The sequence below is a fragment of the Heterodontus francisci genome, chromosome 8 (assembly GCF_036365525.1).
Source record: "Heterodontus francisci isolate sHetFra1 chromosome 8, sHetFra1.hap1, whole genome shotgun sequence".
Taxonomy (NCBI): Eukaryota; Metazoa; Chordata; class Chondrichthyes; order Heterodontiformes; family Heterodontidae; genus Heterodontus; species Heterodontus francisci.
The window spans coordinates 68,611,163-68,637,858 of record NC_090378.1 but is presented as its reverse complement, the minus strand read 5'-3'; the positions used below and the strand labels follow the sequence as shown (position 1 = coordinate 68,637,858).

At 43.2% G+C, this 26,696-nt stretch overlaps 1 protein-coding gene across 2 annotated transcripts in view; it reads left to right on the top strand.

The window, feature by feature from the left end:
* dynlt5 (dynein light chain Tctex-type family member 5) overlaps positions 1-25,791 on the top strand; it is a 36,253-nt gene extending 10,462 nt beyond the window's left edge. For both annotated transcript variants that reach the window (XM_068036450.1, XM_068036449.1), the window contains exons 3-5: positions 19,443-19,534; positions 21,113-21,237; positions 23,667-25,791. In XM_068036450.1, coding sequence (XP_067892551.1) covers positions 19,443-19,534; positions 21,113-21,237; positions 23,667-23,870 — 421 coding nt within the window. In that variant the 3' untranslated portion in view covers positions 23,871-25,791. The remainder of the gene's footprint in view (positions 1-19,442; positions 19,535-21,112; positions 21,238-23,666) is intronic.
* Positions 25,792-26,696: the final 905 nt, after the last annotated feature.

The following is a 26,696-nucleotide window of genomic DNA, read 5'->3' as shown; positions in this document are numbered from 1 at the left end:
ATAAAAGTTGATCATTCCATTCACTTGGAGGTTACTGTCCAGGGTAAATGGGAGATGCAACAAAGTAGAGGCCAAGAGAACGAGGAGTTCAAATGAAATATTGAAATAAACATCAGTATAATGCCATTAACATTGACATACACACCCAAGTGATTCACCATGTGCAACTATTAAATCTTTCTCATCCGCTTCCTCTTGCTCCTATGTGGTGCAACCACTGTGACTTCAGCTGACCCGGAGACAGGCTGTGTGTTCCCCTGCTCTGATGGATAAAATTACCGTGGCAGATGCCTTCTGGGCTTTGGAGTCTGTGAGGGCCCTACCTGCACCTGTGCAAGGACAGACTCGATCATTGAAGCAAGAGGTGGCTCTGTCTGGGGAGCTGGGTGTGGGTATGGTGGCAAAGGATGAGATGTGGGAGTGTCTTGAGAAGAATCCCACTGCCATGTGCCCTTTCTCCATCTTTCCCTGCTAGCCAAGCCAAGAGCTGGATGAAAGGTCATCGACCTGAAATGTTAACACTTTTTCTCCTCTATCTCGCTCTCTCTCTGTCCACAGATGCTGCCAGACCTGCTGAATTTTTCCCGTATTTTCTGTTATTTTATTGATCAGTGTGTTTGGCTGAGATCTGAAAACCTAGCTAGCAGAAATTTAAAGGCTGTTTGCCAATCTGTCCATACTCTCGGATGTGGGAAGTAAATTGTGTATTTTTTAAGAGCCCAGTGTGAAGTACTGACATGCCAAGACACAGGCACGCAGACACACACACACAACACTTTTACATGAATGTAAAATTGCATCAATAATCTGATTTTAAACTCAAATAACCTTCACGTTCTCCAAAAGGAGTGGACCTTCAATGGCATTGCTGAAGGATTTCTTCTTGCACTGGCTTTGTAACTACAGCAATAATATATTGAACTGTAATCCAGAGACTCATGGGTTCAACTTTATTCTTCCGATTTAGATTCCAGAGCCAGTTTTCTCCCATTCATGACTGATCTGATGATTCTGTGTTTTTTAGAAACAGTCTTTAACTATTGCTTAGCTTTTTGCATTTGGGTATCACCGTGGGCTCTATCTTCAGTTGGTGATTTTGTTGTCCAAAGATTGGGTTTTGGCTAGACACGTGTTCTGAGTCACAAAGGAGCACCATAGTAAATATATGCTAGAAAAAGGTGGGTGAGAAAGAAAGTGTAACAACATGTTCAGTTTAGGAACACATGGCCATCAACTTCCCACCTTGAGACACTAAAGCCTGAACTTTGCTCAGTGCCGAGTTCACATACCATGTTATAATGCATCACTGAAGCACTTGTGATGCTCAGAAACAAGGGTGGGTGGGGGCGGGGGGTGGTGGTGGTGACATTACTCTTCGTTGGCAGTGGAAAACAGACAACAGCAAATCAGTAACCTGTTGTACACTTTTCCAGAAATTCAGTTCCATTGACTTCAAAGGAACAAATATCTGGTGGAGTGTAGGACAAATTACAACCCCAAAGCTCCTCCTGTGCACTAAGCTGCTTATGGGGACTAGAAAATGAAGGAACCTCCTCTTAATGTTTCTGGGGTACCTGAGCAATGCTCCAGATGAAAGGTGTACATTTGACACAGCATTTGCAGATAAGTTCTGCACCAGAAAGTCAATTTTTATCCCACAAGATGACTCACTCCATGCAACAGGGCCAACCCTCACCCTTCCTCTTTGCTTCACTTCACTTGTTTGGCTTTCAATAGCCAGTCCATTAAATGGGTTGCTGTGCTCTGATTTGCTAATCATGGTAGTTGGAGGGAAGAAGAGGTGACACCATATGGACAGCCAGCAGTTTATTCATTGCTGCTACTGCCTGACATTTGTAAGATTTTTGTGTGTTTAGGTGGGATGTTGACTAGCTTTTGACCCACAAGATACAAAACCTGGCTTCTTAATCAAGATAGTGTTGCGACCTGGTGAGTAAGGGGTCTCAGGCTCCCCTCTTGCCCTTTTCCTGGTGTGGGTGTGGCCATAACTGGGTTTAACTTTTAAAACGCAGTGTTTTTAGCTTCACCTCAGTGGGTCCTTACCTACTGCTCTCTAATTGTAATTGTAAATGAACCAACCAGGCAGGCTTTCTTAGGTTTAAACACGAAAGAGGTAAGTTTATTAGCCTTAGCATTCTAACTCAGTTAAAATGACTAAAATTACACGACGCAGCCACGCTAGCATGCATACAAGATAAGCGCACACACGCAAATAGATACAGAGGAGGAGAAAGAATTAAAGGGGGAGGGTTTGGAGTAGCCGATGGAATTCAGTTACTGTTTTTAGTTTTGCTGTAAAGTCTTTGATTGAAGTTAAGTCTTGCAATTCTCGTTGGAGTCCATTTGCACACTTTCAAAGTTGTTTTGCTGGTACCAGAGGCTGAAGAAGTCCTCTGTCTTGAGGCTTAAGCTGCTTTCATGAGTCCCTGGAACTTTGCCTGAGAGAGAGAGACAGGGAGGGAGTGGTGCTTTCTTCTTGAACTTCAGTTGCGGTCTGCCCCAAACCTTTCTGTGAGGTACAATTCAAACAGCTTCCAGGTTGGCCAGCAGGTTAGTCATGTGACCAGCTCTCTGTTTGAATCAGCATCGCCTGCAAGGTTTGTTGATTTCAACAGTTCTCCAGTCATACTCAGTGGGGGTCGGGTGGGGTGGGGGGGGGGTGGTGTTGGTGGTGGAGTGCTGGCTCTTACACAGACAATGGCTCTCAATGTCTTTTTATCATCACTACTGACAAAACCCATCTCTCTAATTGAACAAGGGAGCACTCCCATTGCCTCTCTATGCAATTGTCTCTCAGAATGCAAATGTGCAGCCATGTTTTCAGCTGTTCAGCTCTGTGGTCTTTTTAAACAAGTTATGTTCAATGTCCAGTAAAAGTTCAAATAGTGTTCCATACGACGAAATTAATATGTTTCCATTTGGCCGGTGTAGTTTCTGTCACAATAGAGAGTTTATTAAGTACACTGAGGACAGGTAGGAAATGAAAGGAGCTCCTCCCTCCCTCCTCACCGAACTTCAGTGAAAATCAGTGTCTTTATCACGCACCCTGGCCACCATCTCGGATTGAACCAAACTGTTCACAACTTCAGCATCCTGTTCGGATCGCATTTCTTTTCCATGACAAAAAACCATCTACTTCCACCTCTAACATTGCCCACTTCCAACCCTGCCTCAGCCTAATAGCTGCTGAAACCCTGACATTTTTTTGTCACATCTAAACTCGATTATTCCAAATGGTGTCCTGCTGGCTTCCCTTTCTCCATAACATTCCCAATGACATACATTCGGCTTTTGTCCCCCAGTTCCTCAAATGTAACACTTCTAGCCTTCCATGGCTTCTCCCCCTCTTTAACCTCTACCAGCTATGCCTTCAGACATCTAAGTCCCATTCACTGGAATGTTTTTCTCAAACTCCTTACCCTCTCCCCCTACCCCACCAAAATCCATCTGGCTACTGGTGACATCTAAAGCATCTTTCCAGGAGAAGGCCTGAACGCTTGCGCAGATCTTTCTGCCTCAGATGTGTCCCAGGACTGTGGTTGCATAACATCTCTCTTGTACATTGAGAAGCTCGTTACCAAAAGCTTGTGAGATCCTTGCCTTTTCATCTTCATAAGATATACTCAGGCTGTAAATAACCCGTTGATGTTTCCCTGCTGTTACTTTGGTAGAGTGGCAAGCTGATTCTTTTTTGAAATGCTGTAGTCCATTATTTTCCCAATAAGTTTTTTTTTGTTCGTTTAGGGGATGTGGGTGTCGCTGGCGAGGCCAGCATTTATTGCCCATCCCGAATTGCCCTTGAGAAGGTGGTGGTGAGCTGCGTTCTTGAACTGCTGCAGTCCTTGGGGTGTTGGTACACCAACAGTGCTCTTAGGAAGGGAGTTCCAGGATTTTGACCCAGCGACAGTGAAGTAACAGTGATATAGTTCCAAGTCAGGATGGTGTGTGGCTTGGAGGGAACTTGCAGGTGGTGGTGTTCCCATGCATCTGCTGCCCTTGTCCTTCTAGGGGGTTTGGAAGGTGCTGGGGAAGGAGCCTTGGTGAGTTGCTGCAGTGCATCTTGTAGATGGTACACATTGCTGCCACTGTGTGTCAGTGGTGGAGGGACTGAACGTTGAAGGTGGTGGATGGGGTGCCAATCAAGCGGGCTGCTTTGTCCTGGATGGTGTTGAGCTTCTTGAGTGTTGTTGGAGCTGCACCCATCCAGGCAAGTGCAGAGTATTCCATCGCACTCCTGACTTGTGCCTTGTAGATGGTGGACAGGCACTGGGGAGACAGGAGATGGAGTTACTCACCGCAGATTTCCTAGCTTCTGACCTGCACTTATAGCCACTGCATTTATGTGGCTGGTTCAGTTCAGTTTCTGGTCAATGGTGACCCCCAGGATGTTTGCAGTGGGGATTCAGCGATGGTAATGCCATTGAATGTCAAGGGAAGATGGTTAGATTCTCTCTTGTTTGGTGCTGAACATTGCACAATCATGAGTGAACATCCCCACTTCTGACCTTATGATTTAAGGAAGGTCATTAATGAAGCAGCTGAAGATGGTTTGACCTCCTGCAGTGTTGTCCTGGGACTGAGATGATTGACCACCAACAACCACAATCACCTTCCTTTCGGCTACGTATGACTCCAATCAGCAGAGAGTTTTCCCCCGATTCCCATTGACTCAAGTTTTGCTCGGGCTCCTTGGTGCCATGCTCAGTCAAATGCTGCTTTGATGTCAAGGGCAGTCACTCTCACCTCACCTCTGGAGTTCAGCTCTTTTGTCCATGTTTGAACCAAGACTGTAATGAGGTCAGGAACTGAGTGGCCCTGGTGGAACCCAAACTGAGCATCACTGAACAAGTGATTGGTGAAGTGCTGGTGAAATGCATGGGCACCATTTCAGAAGCTGCAAAGAATTAAAAAAAAATACAAGAAAATTGCCTCAATGGTTTAAAAAAATGAGCAAGGATACAAATTTCAAGAATCACTGCAAGAGATCAGACTCCCCTCTCCCCAAGGCCTGAAAAGGTATCAACTAGTAACCAGTGTGCAAAGAAAGTTTATACAAAAAAATGAATGTCTGGCATTAGAGTTTCTGCTTTGCATGCAATAGGAAAATTGTGCCAAAATGTGCTTTAAATCTTGAATCAACCTGTACAATCGAGCAGCGTAATAGAATGTAATTGTTTCTATTTTTTTCCATTAAAAAGTATTCTTTAATGTGCTTAAGAGTGTAATCTGGTATGGTTTTATTAATTGAACTGAAAATGGGTTTAGCATCAAAATATTCTTTCTTTTGGGCCTCCTTATCTCGAGAGACAATGGATACGCGCCTGGAGGTGGTCAGTGGTTTGTGAAGCAGCGCCTGGAGTGGCTATAAAGGCCAATTCTGGAGTAACAGGCTCTTCCACAGGTGCTGCAGAGAAATTTGTTTGTTGGGGCTGTTGCACAGTTGGCTCTCCCCTTGCGCCTCTGTCTTTTTTCCTGCCAACTACTAAGTCTCTTCGACTCGCCACAATTTAGCCCTGTCTTTATGGCTGCCCGCCAGCTCTGGCGAATGCTGGCAACTGACTCCCACGACTTGTGATCAATGTCACACGATTTCATGTCGCGTTTGCAGACGTCTTTATAACGGAGACATGGACGGCCGGTGGGTCTGATACCAGTGGCGAGCTCGCTGTACAATGTGTCTTTGGGGATCCTGCCATCTTCCATGCGGCTCACATGGCCAAGCCATCTCAAGCGCCGCTGACTCAGTAGTGTGTATAAGCTGGGGATGTTGGCCGCTTCAAGGACTTCTGTGTTGGAGATATAGTCCTGCCACCTGATGCCAAGTATTCTCCGAAGGCAGCGAAGATGGAATGAATTGAGACGTCGCTCTTGGCTGGCATACGTTGTCCAGGCCTCGCTGCCGTAGAGCAAGGTACTGAGGACACAGGCCTGATACACTCGGACTTTTGTGTTCCGTGTCAGTGCGCCATTTTCCCACACTCTCTTGGCCAGTCTGGACATAGCAGTGGAAGCCTTACCCATGCGCTTGTTGATTTCTGCATCTAGAGACAGGTTACTGGTGATAGTTGAGCCTAGGTAGGTGAACTCTAGAACCACTTCCAGAGCGTGGTCGCCAATATTGATGGATGGAGCATTTCTGACATCCTGCCCCATGATGTTCGTTTTCTTGAGGCTGATGGTTAGGCCAAATTCATTGCAGGCAGACGCAAACCTGTCGATGAGACTCTGCAGGCATTCTTCAGTGTGAGATGTTAAAGCAGCATCGTCAGCAAAGAGGAGTTCTCTGATGAGGACTTTCCGTACTTTGGACTTCGCTCTTAGACGGGCAAGGTTGAACAACCTGCCCCCTGATCTTGTGTGGAGGAAAATTCCTTCTTCAGAGGATTTGAACGCATGTGAAAGCAGCAGGGAGAAGAAAATCCCAAAAAGTGTGGGTGCGAGAACACAGCCCTGTTTCACACCACTCAGGATAGGAAAGGGCTCTGATGAGGAGCCACCATGTTGAATTGTGCCTTTCATATTGTCATGGAATGAGGTGATGATACTTAGTAGCTTTGGTGGACATCCGATCTTTTCTAGTAGTCTGAAGAGACCACGTCTGCTGACGAGGTCAAAGGCTTTGGTGAGATCAATGAAAGCAATGTAGAGGGGCATCTGATGTTCACGGCATTTCTCCTGTATCTGACGAAGGGAGAACAGCATGTCAATAGTCGATCTCTCTGCACGAAAGCCACACTGTGCCTCAGGGTAGACGCGCTCGGCCAGCTTCTGGAGCCTGTTCAGAGCGACTCGAGCAAAGACTTTCCCCACTATGCTGAGCAGGGAGATTCCACGGTAGTTGTTGCAGTCACCTTTGTTTTTATAGAGGGTGATGATGTTGGCATCGCGCATGTCCTGGGGTACTGCTCCCTCGTCCCAGCACAGGCATAGCAGTTCATGTAGTGCTGAGAGTATAGCAGGCTTGGCACTCTTGATTATTTCAGGGGTAATGCTGTCCTTCCCAGGGGCTTTTCCGCTGGTTAGGGAATCAATGGCATCACTGAGTTCCGATTTGGTTGGCTGTATGTCCAGCTCATCCATGACTGGTAGAGGCTGGGCTGCATTGAGGGCAGTCTCAGTGACAGCATTCTCCCTGGAGTACAGTTCTAGGTAGTGCTCAACCCAGCGGTCCATCTGTTTGCGTTGGTCAGTGATTATGTCCCCCGATTTAGATTTGAGGGGGGTGATCTTCTTGATGGTTGGCCCAAGAGCTCTCTTCATGCCATCATACATTCCTCTGATGTTTCCGGTGTCTGAGGCCAGCTGAATATGACTGCATAGGTGTTGCCAGTAGTCGTTTGCGCAACGCCTAGCTGTTCTTTGTGCAGTACTTCTGGCTGCTTTAAGTGCTGCGGATGTTAAATCGCTGGGGGCTTTCTTGTAGTTCAAAAGTGCAATGCGCTTAGCGGCTATGACAGGTTCCAGCTCTTCATTATGAGATTGAAACCAGTCTGCATTTCTCTTCGCACTTTTGCCGTAGGTGGTCAAAGCTGACTCATAGATGGCGTCTCTGATGTGGGCCCACTTGGTCTCAGCATCCCCTGTGGGAGTGTTTTGAAGGGCTGTTACAAGTGAATTTAGAAATTTTTGTAACAGCTGTGGGTGAGAAATTCTGCTCGTGTTGATGCGCGGGTGGCCCTTCTGCTTGGAATGATGCAACTTCTTTGGTCTGAGTCTAACCTTGCTGCACACCAGGGAGTGGTCGGTGTCGCAGTCCGCACTGTGGAAGCTGCGTGTGATTTGAACACTGTTTAAGGCGGCTCGCCTTGTGACAATGAGGTCTAGCTGGTGCCAACGACGTGATCTTGGGTGCCTCCATGAAACCTGGTGACAGGGTTTAGTGTGAAAGAACGAGTTGGTGATGCAGAGGTTATGATAGGTACACAACTCAAGCAGTCTCTGCCCGTTCTCATTCATCCTTCCAACGCCATAGCGCCCAAGGCAGGAGGGCCATGAGTCATGGTCGGCCCCAACCCTGGCATTAAAGTCCCCCAGCAGGAATAGGTGTTCGGTGTTGGGGATGCTGCTAATGATGTTATGGAGTTGTTCATAGAACTGGTCTTTAGCTTCAGGTGCGGAACAGAGTGTTGGAGCATAGATGCTGAGTAGGTGTACTGGACCAGAGGTGGTGAGCAGTCGGATGGACAGTATGCGTTCCGAGCCATTTGAGGGAGGCTCTATCATGCTGAGCAAGGAGTTTCTGATGGCGAAGCCCACTCCATGCTGTCTTGGTTCTTCAGGATCCCTGCCCTGCCAGAAGAAGGTGTAGTCTTGCTCTGCTAGAGAGCCACTCGCGGGGAGGCGAGTCTCCTGAAGTGCTGCAATGTCCACATTGAGTCTACTGAGCTCGTTGTTAATGATGGCGGTCTTCCGAGAATCGTTGATTTGTGTAAGGTCTTCCGACAGGCCAGGACACATAGTTCTGACGTTCCAGCTTGCAAAGCGAAGGGCTGGTACCTTCTTTCCTTTTTTCATGTTGTTTGGTGCGGTGTATCAGTCCACCTTTCGGGCAATGACCCTGAGCTCCAAGCACCCATTGAAGCAGGCAGACTGTGGCGGGACAGAACCTTATTGACCGGGGGCTGCCCGGTTTGAGGCGGGCGGTAGCTGTCCAGTGAGGTGCAATGACCTCTCCCACCGACAAAGGCAACCCGTGGCGCCCAGTTTCTACGCCAATTTATCTGGACTTATAACCCGTAACTGCTGCCTTCCGTGTTGTTTCAGTCGCTGTGAGGCAACTATGGAGTGACCTCTCCATGGCGCATGCCTGGGCAAATTTATGGAGGTTGAGAGTTGCCCAGTCGTCAAAACCCCCCTCTCGGCCTTTCTGGTGGGGTCCAAAGGAGTGCAGGACACGACGTTTGGCACCAGTATGGCTGCAGGAACTGCCGGAAACATGCCAAAGGTGACACATGACCGCCTACGGGGTTCCGCTCCGGATTTTCTGTTAGGGTTTACTCCCTTAGCCTTGGTCTCTCCCGAGACGCCCACAAGGCAGTGGGGTTGTTGGGGCCCCTACACAGGTGTAGGATGGTGCCGGTGGGAGGAGGGGATGCAAGGGGGAGGGGTAGAGGGAGGAGGGGGGGGTGCAGGGGAAGGGGGTGCGGGGTGAAGATGGTGCGAGGGGGGGGCGGGCTGGGACGGGGTTGTGAGGGGGTGAGCTGAGAGGGTGGAGCAGGGAAGGGGAGGGGGGTGGAAGGGGGGTAAAGGGGGGGGGAGGGGGGGTGGAATCTGGTGCAGGTAATAAGCCATTTCCTCAGTGCCCACCATCGACGTCCGGAAAGCTCATCCACGTCCTTCGGGAGGTGAAACATCATTTGGCAGACTTAGAGGTGATTACATTTAGCATCAAAATAGCATTTTTAATAATGGTCCAGTTTTCCACCTGTGAGTAACTTGATTTTAAAATTACTGAAAATAACTATGGTGAATGATTTAATAGTTATATTTGTATATGCTAATCAGTTTCTTACTAAAGATTTTTTGATGAGATAAAATGTGCTCACAAGTCTGTGCGCCTGAGAAAATGAACACAATTTGTAGATGCTTCCTGAACCATTGCAATCAGTAGAATCTTGCAATTTTGATCTGGGAGGATATTTCACTGAGCCTAGCATGTCTATTTCAATGATCTACCTTTCGCACCATTACCTCGGAATACAGGAACATCGTGTAAGAATCGCCAATTGCTAAATGAATCTCACAGTCCTAAATTGAGGAAGACTCAAGATAGTGAATCAGTATATTTTTGAAGAATTTCGTACAAGATTGAAGATTGGAATAAATAGAACTCTGTTCCAATAGACTCCAATTCACAAATCTTTGACTCCATTTATGATTTCATCACAAACTAACATGAAATATTAATTATGTTTTTCCCTGGGTGGAAAGTAAAGTTAGATTTTGTCTTCCTTCTCTTCCTCCTAAAAGAAAAAAAAATATTTTTGACTATTGAGGGCATTCCATGAATCCTGTCAAAGATGCTCAATAAACAGGTGTTGGGAAGCATGGGATAGCCTAAAATTCATGGTTCTTATGTTTTTTTTTTTCTCCCTTTGTGGAGAAATAGACATGCGTAACAACTTCGCAAAATTGTCACTTTTCACTGAAAAGTAGGGTCAGCATGCTGACAAAGCACATTGAAGCACCAATAAAAGTGCCATGGAGTGATTGAATTGGGGTTAACATTTATCTTGGTCCCCTATTCCTAATTGTCAATCTCAGTCCTCATCATGTGTTAATGCTCAAATGAATGCCCACTGCTTTTTCATGCAGCACGAAAGAGAAATTTTTAGTCAATTTCAGAGTGGGATTGACAAGTGCCTTCAAGTAGTTTCAGTGCTAGCCAACCCTCTCAGCCATAGACATGGGAAAAACACAAGGGCACTGGAAATAAATTACTTTTTAAAATACTAAATAAAAAGACTAGACTGTTTATCATTTTGTTAAATTGATATTAGTCCTCCCCCATTTTAGTAAAAGTTGTTCACAGAATTTTTCCATGGTTTCACCTCCCAAGCAGTAACTGTGGCATTCTCAACCAGGGATGAATTTAATATGTAACGTGTTGTTATGTTGTTTTTAATCAATAACACCATTTTCTATGGGTGATCTCACTGAAAACAGTTCACTTTCTTGATTCGATTGTATTTTTGTTGGTACAGGATATTTAAATAGATTTTGCGAGCTTTTTTCTGGTTGTAAGTGGTCGCACTATTGAATTGTATCTCTCTGGCTTTGCAATGCTTCTTGGATTTAACAGTCACTATTATTAAATGATGTGCCTGGCATTGGTCAGGGTGATATAGCCATAAACTTGAACTGGATGGATCTGGTTTGGGTTAACAACATTTACAAACTACATTTTTATACTAAAGTGTTCCTGATGCCTGATGATTGTTTGCACTTGATACTTTTTATGATTATCTTGAGCCCTTGACTTGTCATCTATTTTCGATCAGCCTTCCCATCTGTCATTTAAGACAAATATCCTTTACTAGTCATTTCAAAGCTCTTTGATTCAATATTTTAATTTCAATTTCAACACTTTGCTGGTTTATTATCCAGTCTAGTTTGGTTAAATATCAGACCCCCAAACTGTGGTTTTAGTGCATGCTATCTGGAAGCGAGAAACAATTTGCTGTCAGTTATCTGCCAGTATTGCTCAGAAATCATTTGCTGGAAGATCACTTATTTTTGCACATTCCTTCTGCTTGGCATTTTCCAGAACAGCATGATTGAAATAGACAAATAATCTGTCTGATCTTCTATCCGCTTCATCCACCCACCCCACACATGCCTAAATCAGGTAATACAAGATACTGCCTATGCGGAGTTTGCAAGTTCTCACTGTGACCGGGTTTCTGCCGGGTGCTCCGGTTTCCTCCCACAGCCAAAGACTTGCAGGTTGATAGGTAAATTGGCCATTGTAAATTGCCCCTAGTGTAGGTAGGTGGTCGGAGAATGGTGGGGATGTGGTAGGGAATATGGGGTTAATGTAGGATTAGTATAAATGGGTGGTTGTTGGTCGGCACAGACTCGCCGAAGGGCCTGTTTCAGCGCGGTATCTCTAAATAAAAAAAAAAATAACACCATCATACCCATCCAATGCTCTCATTCTTAGCCAATTCTTTAAAATCTTGTAATTGCTATTCTGTAACATACCCATTCAGTCTCTACCTCAACGCTTTGATGGTGTTCACTGCAAAAGGCAGCATTTGTAGGCAACCTGCATCTTGCATGATCTGAAACTTCTAGCCTTGCATATAGAGTGCATGGGATAGCATGTTGCTGAATTCACTGTTATCTTTTTGGCTGGAGCCATCCACCATATACTCCCATCCTCTTTGACAGATGGAAAAATATAGCCTGTGAGACCATTTGGTTCGGGTTAGACTACTAATTAAAGGAAATAGATTTATAAAGCAGCAAACATAAATGTAGCAGAATAATGCCAAATTTGCACACAATTTCCTATTGGTCTTGAAAATAACAAAACTCTTGAATCAGTCCCTTTTCAGGATCTTTAAATGGAATCCTCTGTCAACCTTTTATATAAGCACAGTGTCCTGTGCCTATGGAGTTCCATCTCACCACAATTACATGGAAATGCAGATGAACTAAGGCTGCTGCCAAGACATGGCTAGCAGTTCCTTTCACGTGGAGGCCGGCTCCTTTTTGAAGGATCCCCAGTTCTTTCTCAACAGGCCGATAATTACAATATGAATTGGCTAGACGTTCCTGTGGTTGGCTGTTGGTGTAACAGGTCTGTGAACCTCTGCCCAGCCCATAGATACACTCCAGAACCCCATTCCATACCCTAAGGTCAAGTTAATTGGCTTATTTAGGTAGCTGGAAATACCATTTTTTGAGGCCATCTGCCTTAAATCCACCACCATTTTACAGAGTAGGAGCGCTAGTGATTGCAGCCAAAAATGTTAAGGTTTTTTTTAAAAACTCTCATTTTGAATTTGCCACTTTCCCAACATTTTTCAATTGATTGCCACAGGGAAACTAACCTTTACACATTTCAGTCTCCCACTTCCACTAGAATGCATCAAGTACGCACAGGTACATTGTGGTGGGGGAAATGGAGGTGGAACTGGAGAATATTCTAATGGATGAAGTGACCCCACTTGGCCCACCTCTTGCATTGAAAGTGGCAGATGCAAGAGGTGTCCAACCGCACTTCAAATGGAATTTTCTAAACTCTCGAGATAGAATGGAAATCCAGCATAACTGGGTCCCATAGTTGTCATCCAGTAATATTCCCAGCGCAGTGGAACTTCAGCTCTGTTATTTCAATCATCCAAATAGATGTAGATGCAGATAGTTGCTCTATCTTTGTCTGGAGAGCAATGTTCTCTCTAAGCTGTGCAAATGCATGGTTGCACAGTGCAATAAACAGGCTTCAAACAACAAACTTTCACTTTTAAGCTCTGCACATGTACAGCTGCACGTCAATCTTAAAGGGACCACACAGTTCAACAAAAGACCTGGCATAAAAATTAAAAATTGCTGGCGAGATGTTTACTGGATAAGGCATGAAACAACTTTTTGGAATTTCCATCTGCATGATGCCCATTTAATGGTTGTAATTACAGAAAGCAGCTTTATAGGCAGTGATGTAAACAGAGGGGAGGTGTTTCTTTTGCAGCTCCCTTCGTTTCATCTTGTGTGCTACGATCCCTGTAAATTTTCTTTGTGTGCAGCCTGCTTATTCCAATAAAATTTTTGCAGATGTACGCATGCAGTATCTTAAAAGGGACATCATGTAAGCAGCCTGCATGGTACCTTCACGATTGCTGCTTGGTTGCATACATGCAGACCTTAGAGGGAACATTGTTTGTGTGTATTTCTGCTCACACGTAGTCCCTCAGGTCAAAACAAAAGAAACGCTATTGAATTTCCAGTACCTTGACCTCTCTCCAGTGTCATGAAGATCCCACCTGCCACGAATGAGGCCCATTAATTTTGTCATATGAAACAATTTGAAATTGTTGCTGGACTGAAGAGATGACTTGTTTAAAGAGATCAGCAGTGGCTAGAAAATTTACATTCTAAGTGACAGTTTCCTAGGAAAAGACAATGGAACTGCTGCCTGATCCAATTAACCCAAATGAATTTTGATCACCAGACATTGAATGTGGAACATACCAGCATTCCATCCCTGCCCCCCCCCCCCCCCCCTCCACCATCACCACTGTAGGTGGCTGCTAAGATGAAAGGAATCCACAAAAATGCAGGAGAGTTTGGTTAAAAAAAAAAACTGGTCACAAGACTAGCCTGCTGGCCCAGGGCTTTTGAATTGTGCTCACAAGACAGCTTGAGTACAGAGACTGCTTTGAAGACAACAGAGAAGGAAGGTCTCTCTCCCTGGCCCCCTCTCTCAAATTGCCAACTGAAGCCACTTAAACCTCAAGAGACAAGACTCCTACATCAAAACAAGTTTGAAAACGTGCACTGGGCCCCAACGAAACGGCAAGGATTAACTGCAATCAAAGACTCTACATCGAACTCAAAGGACAGTAAATGAACCCCAGCTATTGCTTCAAACTTTTCCCTCTTTTTCTTACCCCTTTTCTGTCTCTTTCTATGTGTGTGTTTATTGCGTATGCATGCTAGCATGGTCGTGTTGTGTATTCGTAGCAGTTTTATCCAAATTAGAGTTCTAAGGTTAATAAACTTACACCTTTCTTGTTTAAATCTAAGAAAACCTGTCTGGTTGATTTCTTTGCCTTGCAATTGGGGAGCAGTGAACAAGGATTCACTGAGGGAGAGCTAAAAACAGTGTTTTAAAAATTAAACCCTGTTATGGTCGAACCAGGCAAAGGCTAAGAGGGAAACCCTAGACCCCTTTCTCACCTGATCAGAACACAAATTTGGGGGCTGGCAACCAGATTTGACCCACAGACAAATGAGAAATTGGAAGTGGAAATTCAAATTGATCCCAATCAAAAAGAGAAAATATTTCAATACAGGTTTTCTTGTGGTTGTGTGTGCTTGAATACTAACATGTCTGTGACTGAAGTCAGTAACTCCCCAACTCGGGATGAAGTAATTTGGGATAAGTTAAAAGCACTGTCTATGGAAGAGTGAGTAAAATGGCTGAGCAGTGTGGGATCACTGTCCATGAGAAGGCTAGAAAGTCTGAACTCCTAAGACTAGTGGCCAACCATTTTTCCCTTGAATCTAAAGAAGCAGAAACAGGGTTAGAAATAGACTCCGACAGGGTAGGCTAGCAAAGAAACAATTGAAACAGAGAAAACTTGAATTAGAGGACAGGGAAAGAGAGAAACAGGAGAGAGAAAAAGAGAGACGAGAGAGAAAGAAATAACCTTTCAGAAGGAACATGAAGAAAAAGAAAAGAGAGAAAGCAAGAAAGGAGAGAGAGGAAGAGAGAGTACTGAGGCGGCTTGAGATAAATGCGGGGGGCGGTGGGGGTGGTGACAGAGTAACCCTAGTGAAAGCATGGCCAATATGAAGGATCGTAATTCAGGGCTGGGTACAGAATTGTTAAAATTTTCCCAATTAATTCCAAAATTCAATGAGGGATGCATGGAAGAAGTTTATGTATCTTTTGAAAAACTTACAACGCAGTTAAAGTGGCCAGCTGAGGCTTGGACTCTCCTGCTACAACGCAAGCTAACAGGAAAAGCCCATGAGGTTTATTACTTGTTGCCAGATGAGAGTTCATCCAATTATGAACTGACAAAAAATGCTATCACCGGGGCATATGAGTTTGTACCGGAAGCCTATCGCCAAATGTTTAGAACCTTCAAAAAGCAAGCTAATCAAACTCATCTGGAGTTTGAGAGAAATAAGCAGCTGGCTTTTGACCTGTGGCTAAGGGCTGTTAAAGTACAGCCCAGCTATGAAATTCTCAGGTAATTTTGCTCGAGGAATTTAAAAAATCTCTCTCCCACTCTCCATAAAGACACATGTAGAGGAATAAAAAGTTCATAGAGCCCGACAAGCCGCAGTTCTGGTAGATAAGTTTGCTCTTATCTATAAGTCGGTTCCCCAGGGGAAAACCTTTCCTAGTCACTCCCACAAATCTGAAAAGGACAAAGGGTAGGAAGATGATAGAAGCCCAAGCAGTCCTGTGAGAGAAGGAAAAGCAGGGGGCCCTCCTCCAGCCAAAAAGGAAGGTTCTATGCGTGAGACCCCGAGACCTGTGTGCTTCCATTGTAATAAAGCAGGTCATCTAAGAGCTGACTGCTGGAAACTACGGGGAAAGCCTGCATGGTTAATCAGGGCACACCCACTCGGTGAAGGAGAAGGAACCCTGCTGGAAAGCACAGCAGAACAAGTTGTGGCTTTAACTGCAGCAGTTGTAAGATCCAGAAAGCAGACTACTGCGAGTCCAGGAAAATTTAAAAGGGTTCTTGAAGGTTATCAATATTTTGTGTCTGAAGGGAGAGTAACCCATACCCGCCAAATGGGGCAAGCAAGCCAATAGTAATCCTCAGGGAAACAAGGGCCACTAGATCCCTTTTACTGAGAAAAGGCCTGACCTTTCTCTCCACCCCCCACCCCCCCCTGCCCAGAGAGTGCAGTAAATGCTAGAATGGTGGTGAATGATATTGGAGGGCAGTGCATGCCTGTACCTGTACACTGGGTGCACCCGGAGTGTGACCTAGTTTTGGGAGCGGTGACTGTAGGGATTGTCCCTAGTTTGCTCATAGGTAATGATCTGGTGGGGGCGGAGATTCTGGCTTCCCCAGTAGTGAAAGAGAGACCGCAGGTGGTTAAAAAGACAGGGCAGTGGCAGGAGACGGTCCCCTGCAGTTTCCCTGAATGTGTAGTGAATGGGGCCATGATCAAACCTGCTACCCCAGAGGAGACTGAATTGGCACTGCAGGCAGATAACAATGAGGTCTGTCTATCTGAGACTTTCTTTGGAAAGTTGGAAGACACAGTGAATGAATTAAATGAATCTTCCTTTGCTGAGGCTCAGCAAGCTGACCCAGTACTGAGAGAGTTATCACAGTCTGCCCAGTCTGAAATTGAAGCAGAGGGAGTTTCTGATTGCTACTATTTAAAGAATGAGATACTGATGAGGATGTGGAATTCTCCTTGTGACCTGAGAGCAAGGAGTGGACAGTGGTTCACCAGTGAGTGGTGCTGCAGAGGTACCAGAACAAAATATTAAGAATGGCCCATGAGATTACAGTGGCTGTACATGTCAGTATATGAAAAACCAATGCCCACATAGACAGCGGTTTGACTGACCAAAACACCACAAAGATGTGGTGGAGCATTGTAGGAGATGCCACATGTGCCAGGTTGAGGGGAAACCCCAACCAACAGTGAAATCTGCACCCATAAGTCCTGTATCGGTGTTTGGAGGACCCTCCAGCAGAGGGATGGTGAATTGTAAGGGACCCCTGCCAAGAACAAAAGGGGACAGGCAGGCACAAGGCTGGCAAAAAGTTTGAGAGGAAAGGGGAGAAAGGGACAAAGAGGGCAGGTGAAAAGATTTCCTGGAGGATTCCCAAATGGAAACCCCTATTGCTCCGGTCAGCCAACCCCAAAATGTTTGAAACGTTCGACCCCACATCCTCCTATGTAAATGCAGACACTAGAAACACCCCACCAGAGTTGCTAACAGCAATTACAGGAAGCTGCAGTGACAAAGAAAGTCTTCAAGAGGGCAGAGAAACTGTGAGGGTGATGCCTCACCCAGTTGGAAGTGCCACAGGGGAGTGCAGTAGAATCTGGGCAATACCTGCAAGCAGGAGTGGCCCAGAGGACAAAGGGATGATTATCAAGGAATTCCCCTCCCCCCACAGTCAAGAGAAAAGGAAACCAAACATCCGCTAAGGTGAAAAGCCCTTGCATAACTCATCAAAGCACTGAAAGTGAGTTCAGAATGGATCCACCCACTTCTGACTCTCCTGAGCTGAATTCTAACTGAGGGATAATTAAATCTAACCCTCCCCCTGCAGACTTCAACAGGAACAAAGACACCCTAGACAGTCATGGAAATATGCAAACTGAAAAACTTCCCCAAAAATCACATGTTTATTGGGATGCCAAAAAGGACAGTTTAAAGCAGCACTGCTACCAAGAAAAGACAGGATGTAACAATTTTTAGGATTTCTGAATGAATGAGAGAGATGCAAGTGTGTTTTCCTGTACCTACTCCTCTCCCTAGTCCCTTTTCATGAAATGTGCTTCAAAAAAATCACATTTGATTCCGCTGGAGTTCCATGAAGATCCCACCTGCCACGAATGAGGCATATTAATTTTGTAATATGAAACATGAATTTTAAACTGTTGCTGGACTGAAGAGATGACTTGTTTAAAGAGATCAACAGTGGCTGGAAAAATTTGCATTTTAAGAGACAGTTGCCTAGGAAAAGACAATTGAACTGCGACCTGATCCAATTAACCCAAATGGATTTTGATCACCAGACATTGAATGTGGGACAAACCAGCATTCCGTTCGCCACCACCCCCACTGCGGGTGTCTGCGAAGATGAAAGGAATCCACAAAAATGCAGGAGAGTTTGTTTAAAAAAACAACTAGTCACATGACTAATCTGCTGGTCCAGGATTTTTGAATTGTGCTCACAGGACAGTTTGAAGACAGAGACTGCTTTGAAGACAACAGAGAAGGAAGGTCTCTCTCCTGGCCCCCTCTCTCTCTCACAAATTTCCAAATCCACTGAAGCTACTTAAATCTCGAGAGAAGAGTCCAGCATCGAAACAAGTTTGAATGCGTGCACTGGGCGCCAACAAAATGGCAAGATTTAACTGTAATCAAAGACTCCACATTGAACCCCAACTATTGCTTCAAAGTTTCCCCTTTATTCTTACCCCTTTTCTGTGTGTTTGTCGCGTATGCATGCTAGCGTAGTTGTGTCACGTATTTGTAGTAGTTTTTACCGAATTAGAGTTTTAAGGTTAATAAACTTACACCGTTCTTGTTTAAACCTAAGAAAACCTGTCTGGTTGATTTCTCTGCCTTACAATTGGAGAGCAATGAACAAGGATTCACTGAGGGGGAACTAAAAACACGGTGTTTTAAAAATTAAACCCTGTTACAGTCGAACCAGGCAAAGGCTGAGAAGGAACCCCTAGACCCCTTTCTCACCTGGTCGTAACACCAGTTTCACATGACCATGATCGAATACAGAAATACTTCCTGTTGCAGTAGGGAGCCTGTGCCCATCACAATTACTTTGCATGCTTCCACCTCTGATCTGAAGTACAGTATTTCCAGATACATGGGGCCAATTAAGCAATTCTGAAACAACAGTGCTGAGACCATTGCTTCTCAGTAAATAAATAAGCTCTCCTTCCATGGTAATGATCTGTTCAGTTGAATATTTATTATTCTCCTTGCATTTCTCGTGATGTACTGGGTTAGTGCCAAGTTTGCAGGGATGAGATTATTCATGCTAGTGCTTTGACTGCATGTTTTCTTAAGGAATGGGTATGGGGAGGACAATGGCAGAAGCAGCACCCACGGCACATGCACCTTCTAAAACCAAAGCCCAGAGGAAGAAGTGACCTGGACAGCCCTAATGGAAGGGTCAGACTACCCGGCGGAAAAAATGTACTACTTCTACACGGCCCTTGCAGCTTGCATTTGCAATGGGCGCTGAGCGACCAGTGTGTAAATGAGCCCTGTGTACAGTTTGCGTGCAAGATTCTAGCACCTTCAGTTCTGAGCTTTCATTGCCTCTACACCAGAGCCTGAGTGCCTGTAGTGCATTCTTGACCTCGTAATGATTTTTGTTATATTGGCCAAAGAATTCAAAATACGTTCATGGTTTGATTTTGAGCAGCATAATTTAAACTGGAAAAGTTAACTTAAATCTTTTTTATAATAACATTTCCTTCCTTCCCACTCATTATCTTTATTTATGCAGTTCCATGAGTACAGTGTCCTATATGGATGATCCAGGCCATCATGATGACATTCCACGTCCCGCACTACAAATGGAAAACACGTATCAGTTACGTGAGTTGAGGCTTGTCAACTTTTTGAGCTTTTCATAAATAATCATACAAAAAGCAGTAAGTGTTTAAAAACTGGACAGATTTGATGGAAACCATGCTGTTTCATAATGGGTGTATGTATGTTAAATAGGATTTCATAATTTCAACTCATTCCTACGAGATTGTGACATCTACCAACTGTTAGTTATGCATTGTGGCAAAGATTGAGTGATGACTGTCGAACCAAACTGCATAGAATTTCTTCAACAGTAATTCAGTAATTCTAATTCAAAATTTTTACACGTTAAAAGTAGTCGCCCTGCCAGTCCTGTATAAGTTCATACACCACATATAACCACAAAAGTTCATGACAGTTAAGTCCGGCCTCCATGTCCAAATAGAATATCGACCAAAAGGTCTGGTGATTTTGCTTCTTTGGTCAGAAAATTCTCTCTAAGGGACTGTTGCCAACAGGAGCACTCTCTTTGAAGTTTAAGTGTGGAGTTAACTTTTGAGCCAGAGTTCTTGAAGAATGCATGAAATATGGGAAATGTATTAATACCTTTTAACTCCCAACAATTATTTTCTGAGCCATCTGTCCTTGTTTCAGATACCTTCAGCTGCACCTGGTTGTTAAAGGCACTATATTAAAATTTATTAAAATTCTATATTTGTAAGTATAAGCATAAATCCATCTCCTACAATTCTATGAAGCTATGCGCCATTGTTAGCCTTGACATTTTCTTTTTCCACATTGGCTTAGCTAAGAGAGTTGTCCTGTTCATGCAGTGATCTTGGCCCCAAGTTTCCTGGAGGGAGCATGGGTGCAAAGTGGAGCTTCTGCCCACCTACTGACAACTGTCCAAAATTCTGGTTGCCACTCATTTCCCAGTGCAAATAAGGTACCTGCCTCAATAGAGAGGTGGAGGAATTTTACTGTGGCACCTTGACACAGCATGAGGAAAACCATAGGTTTCAAGTACTCCAGAAAAATTTGAAAAGAAAGTCTAATTTCTCCTTCTGCTTGTTTCAGAAATATAATCCACAATTGATGACATTTGGTTCTAGCCTTTGCTAAATTGAAAAACACAGCTTGCTATGTTTTCATGTGACTTCATATATTAAGATCTGTTCAACTCCCTGAAAAGGCTTTGCACTTTTAAGTAAATTGGGTAGATTTTATTTTTAACACCTTTTTAGACTTAAAGGAATCTTTGTTTTTTAATGACTGTAATCTATTTAGGGATACTCACCTTTAAATTTATTAACTCTTCTCTTTCGCCACACCCCTGCCTGGATTGGTTCTCGCAATGTTGATAGCCTGGAATTCTCAGATTGCCTTGGTATTTAACATTGGTAAGGATGTAACTGAAGAAAAAACAGATCTGAGTTCTGTCCCAAATTCTACATGGGAGATCAGATAGTACTTTTGTAGTTTTGTTATAACTTTTATTTCACATAGATGATGTAGGGATGCTTTGAACAAGTTTTTGTTCCCTGGACCTTTCTTCATCTTTATACTTTAAAATCAACAATATTCTTAATGTTAGTTACAAATCTAGTTTGTTCATTACATTAAAGTGATTATACCTGTTTCCAGATCCTACAAAGCTTTTCCCAGGGGCCACTGTGAACAATATTCTCAAAGATGTCCTGACAAGCTACTTGCAGGAGGAGAAATATGAGCCTGAACTCTGCAGGCAGATGACTAAGACCATCTCTGAAGTAAGTGGAATTTAAAGCTCCGCTTCTCTGCCTAACTTCTCCCCCTCACTTTTCTCCATCCTCCATCTTTGCCAAATGTCGAGAAAACAGACATCACTGTGAAGCATGATATACTATTACATTAGAAAAATTGCATTTGCTTGCTTGTGAAAGTATGGAAGTGCATGTTCTGTATTAGTCAGACACCATCTGGATAACTGCGGTTTCTGCTTACTATATTACAGGCTGGATATTATTGTTCTTGAATGGAAACTGAGGCAAACAACAAAGATGTTTCTGAGTATGAGAAGTCTTTACGTTGAGGAAAAGTTACAAATATTTATGCATAGTGTGGATAAAGTATCAAAATTAGAAAGCCATGAGTAAAACAATAATAAATTATGGATCAAGGTCCTGGGGAAAATAAAAGTAAATCTTATGGATGGGTTCAGGATGCAACTAAATGAAAATATATGATGAGAAGGAAGGTAGGCAGAATTGATCTGTGAAAAATGAACAGATTTATTGAACTTAAAGATCACTTTCTGTTGCTAATGGTTCTTGTGTTCCAGCTATTCTCCCTTGTCAGTAATCAAAATGAATCATTTTAAACTTTGGTAATAAACCCTAAAAGCTCATATACAAACTATACTAGTAACTGGAACCAGAAATACACTACCTTAATAATGTTGTTTTTCATCTTTTCGGGCTCAAAGGGCTTTCAGTTTTTTTTGTCAATATTTCCAATATCCTATGGATGGTTCTCTGCAGCTTCAAATCACTCAGACTCTGAATGCCCATTCTTTCATGACTGTACATAGGCAATTTTCTGCAACTAAAACGGAAGTTTTTTAAAAAAATTTTATGTTGGAGGAGCTCGGTGGCTCAGTTTGTGCACCATCTGTTCACATCTGAGACCTAGATTTCAATCCAGCCCACACAGATGAGATGAAAGTCTCCTGTAAGGGTCCCCGGTAAAATGAATTTGGAATAGTTTCAACCAACAGTACAACATTGCCCAAACTTCAGCACCAATTGGCATTAAATTGACAAAGTGGCATTTGATATCTCTTCCTGCAGGGGGAAGGGTGGGGTGGGGCTGGTGGAGCTGCACGTCATTGCATCTTCCCATGGGAAGAGAAAATCAGAAAATGGATTTGTTCCTTCTGATTATCCAAAGTGAGCATCATTTGTTGCTAGAGGATCTTTACATGCCTGGGAGAAAATTAACATACATTGTCTTCTAGGAGATGCAATAGAGCTATAGTAAGTTTTTGCTGGAGTTGAGAGAAAAAAAAAATCCAGGAAAAATTAAGATGACCTCCAATGATGAGATTTTGGTCCAATGTTCCCATATTTCTGTATTAAAATATATTGAGATTCAGAAAATTTGAAACAATTTATTATTTCTATCAGTGAAGTATTAAAACTGTAATTTATTGAAATAATTAACCCCCTTCCTCCCCTGTCCTGCTTTCTCAAAGCCACTGAACAGGCAGAAGAGGAGCAGAATATTAATGTTTCTCATAGAACACCTTTAATGTTTACTGGTTCAAAATTGTTCAGCTTTTATAAATTGAGTTGACTAGAATGGGGGCATAGGCCCATGGCAAATGACACCACTATGGTCGAGAAAGATAAGAGAGAATAATTCATCATCCGTGGTTACATTATAGAAAACTCGGGTTTTGAAAGCCTTTTCCATGTATTGGAAAAGGAAAACTCAGGAGTTGCACAGCTTTGAGTTCCAGAAAAGAAAGAATTGGGAGTGGGAAGAGCAATGATGAGTCTTGATTTCAACACAATAAGAAACAGCATATTTTGGAGTTTAAAGGAACAAGAAGGCTTTATTGATGGGAATGTTTAGTATGTTGAAGCATCATGGAAGAGTAGTAACAAAAACAGAAAGTGCTGGAAATGCTCAGCAGGTCTAGCCGCATCTGTGGTGAGAGAAACAGAGTTAATGTTTCAAGTCTGTGACCTTTCATCAGAACTTTTACAGAAGAGTAATAAATGGGTTTAATATTTCATTTGTCTGATTTCTGGAGATCTCGGTCTGTGTCTTTAGGGGAAGAGCCAAACAGAACCCGTGTGTTGCTCCGTAGGATAGTAGTCAAAATCAAGAGCCACAACGGGACTAATCTCATTGAAAATTAAAATCTTCTGGCACTCCACTTAATAGCAGCACTGGAAAAACCTTGGAGAAAGATATGTCATGTGCTACCTTGGTTTGGAAGATGCATGATGGGAGGGAGGATAGACCATTGGGCTCACATATCCTTAATAAAAATATGTGTACATATGGAATTGGAGTTTATAGGAATTGATAATATGCCCACCATGGGACAGGCTGATCCTCTATTGCTGGGAAGGGGATTATTACCTGTGGAGGGCAGCAGGTGGTGTGTATATTTAATGAATTATTGTAAATTAATACTTATCATTTTTAGGTTATAAAAGCTCGAGTAAAGGATCTCATGATTCCACGATACAAGATAATTGTTTTAATCCATATTGGACAGCTGAATGAACAGAGCATCCGCATCGGCAGCCGTTGTCTCTGGAACTCCAACACGGACACGTTTTCTTCTTTTTCTTTCTGTAACCGATCTCTCTTTGCTGTTGCTAATGTTTTTGCAGTGTACTTTGAGTGAAGTGTACCTGTACAATATAGTGCAAAATTGTAAAAATAGTACTGAATATAAAGCTTATATTCCAAGGTCATTTAAGGGGAAAAAAATTGTTTCTGCTATTTGATATCAGTGGTGCTCAACATGGTCTGCGGCAATTTGTAATCTGACTGCTCCTCATTGGTAGGCCTCAGCAGACTTGCTACGTTCTTGTCCTCTCTCTCTCTCTATGCTGTTAACCGAGCTGGGATTTAGTCTTGTTCTCTTTTCTTGCTAGCAAAGGAAGGCAAGAGGAAATCATTGGGAGGCAGGGTTATCCCAGCTTCCATAAAAGCAACCAAACAATCCTAATTAGTAAAGAAAGACTTGCATTTATATAGCACCTTTCATGACCAATGAAGTTCTTTTTATTGAAATGTAGCCACTGTTGTAGGAAATTCAGCAACAAACCTGTGCACAGCAAACTCGCACAACAGCAATGTGATAATGACCAGATAACTTGTTCCTTGTGATGTTGTTTGAGGGATAAATATTGGCCAAAACACCAGGGAAAACTCCTCTGCTCTTCTTCAAAATAGTGCTATGGGTTCTTTTACATCCATCTGAGAGGGCAGGTAGGGCCTCATTTGAATGTCTCATCTGAAAGATGGTACATCCAACAGTGTAGCACTCCCTCTATACTTCACTGGAGTTTTAGCCTTGATTTTTATGTTCAAATCCAGGAGTGGGACTTCATCCCACAACTGTTGGCCCCTTATTTGATTTTTTTTTCTTTTCTTGTGTGGACATGCCTGACCTGAATTTGGCAGTATGATTAAAATCAAGAGTTCATAGTGTAAGGGATCACAGGCACAGATCTGATTGCTAACACACTGATGAAGGGCTTTTCTGAAAGCATCTATCAAGAAAGGCATTGGTTGGAATTGTGAGTCTTGAGAGAAATGTTCGTGCAAGTGATACTATAAGATCCACCTATCTGCAGAAGAACTTTGAAAACCCCATGCTAAATATAATGTGTGATGTCAGCCTCAAATTAATTTTTTTTATGCCTTAATAATTCAAAAGGGCAATAAATCCTTGAACTAGTTCAACAAGAATTTAAAATGTGCATTTAGAAAGATTTCAGCAGTGTGTCTAAACAGGCATTAATGTGTTTCTAAGCTTTCGTTGCATGTAATTACCTGATTAAGCCATTGAAGATAATAATGGAATGGCTGTAGAAGAAATTGAGTATCAAGCTTGCCTTTTCAATCCTTTACAGAAACAGAGAGGACTATTTAGAAGCCCTTTTATTTTTCTATTTTCTTCCATATCTTCTGATGGCGCTATATGTTACTTGAATGCAGTTCCTTGGGTACTGACCTTCCTCCAGTACCTTGCCAAGGTGACCAGGTTTGGTGGCATTAAAGCTGAGCCCAATTATTTGCTTACCTGAGTTTCACAAGTACACTTTTCCCAACAGGGTCATTCAGGATTGTGAGGCCTGACTTTGTTTTCTTCCTTGGCTGAGACCATTACTATATTCCCTGCTGCTCTGGCTGAGGTCAGCTAACTAAGCACAGACAAGGGATGGAACGCAGGGCCTTCCTGGATTCAGTTCCACAATGCATTTCCCTACTGAGCCATCAAGAAAACTTTTTAAATAGCTTCCAAATGTTTTCCTACCATTCCCTCTTTTCTATATCATGCCAACCCTAACATGCCTCATTTATTAACAATGGATGTAAAAGAGAGGAAAAATGTTTTTATTCATTCATGGGATATGAGTGTTGCTGGCAAGATCAGCATTTATTGTCCATCTCTAATTGCCCTGTTTGTACTGTAACGAATATGAAAAATCAAGTCGAAATATTGAAGTCTGGATTTTTAGCTGAAAATATGGTTTTATTTTAATATTCTTCGTGTTGAGCACATAAATTGCACATCATGAAGTGCTGTCAGAATCTCAGGCAATAAAATATTATTTTTCTCTGTTGATTTCTAGGTACATATTTTGAGAAGATTAATTGTTTCATTCCAAAGGTTTTTCGAAGAAAGAGGAAAGTGGTTGAGATTGGTAGAACTCTTCCATGTATGCTGTATGACTGGTCCCACAACTGTTGAGGGTCTGAATTAAGACAAGTTGTTGTGACTAGTAGCTGAGTAACCCCTTCTTATACTACTGTCCTTGCTTTTATCAGGCAGCTTCAAAGGGAAATTAGGAGCAGTTGTCAATTTTCTTGGGCAGGACATGGTGCTGTGAGGAGACAGGAGATGGGCAAACTACTTTTTCAAAAAGTCTCTAAATATTCCTGTTGGATCCCATTACTTACACAAAGAGAGACGAAGTCTGACTGTAGCTTTAAGAAACTTTATTGCAGTACTTCTTGGTTACATCATCAGTAAAGCAAACAACAACAACACCTGGGCTCTTCTCTCCTCTCCCACCTGAGCAGGGAAATCCAGCCTTTCTTATAGTTCTTCATACAAATCAGTGACACCCCCTTTATGTTCCCAATTGGGTTACAAATTCTGCAGTTTCTTGGTGTCATGGCCTGATTGGGGTACTGCCTTGTCACCTTCCCCTCTAGCAGTTTCTCATCCCCCCTATCTCCTTGGACCGTTAGGTTGATTGATATACAATAGGCTACTATGAAGCAGCTTGCAGCTGTCCTGTTAGTTTTTGCTTGTTAGTCTACTTCTACTGATAAGCTGTCTGTGCAGCCCTGAAACTATGAAGTCAATTCTGATGAGCTGTCTCTGCAGCTCCGAGGTTAGTTTGTTAGTAGTACATGATTGATTAATTATTTCACCTTAAATGTCCCCATATTATTCTGTCCCCACAGTCCCCCCTTTGATTCTTCAAACACT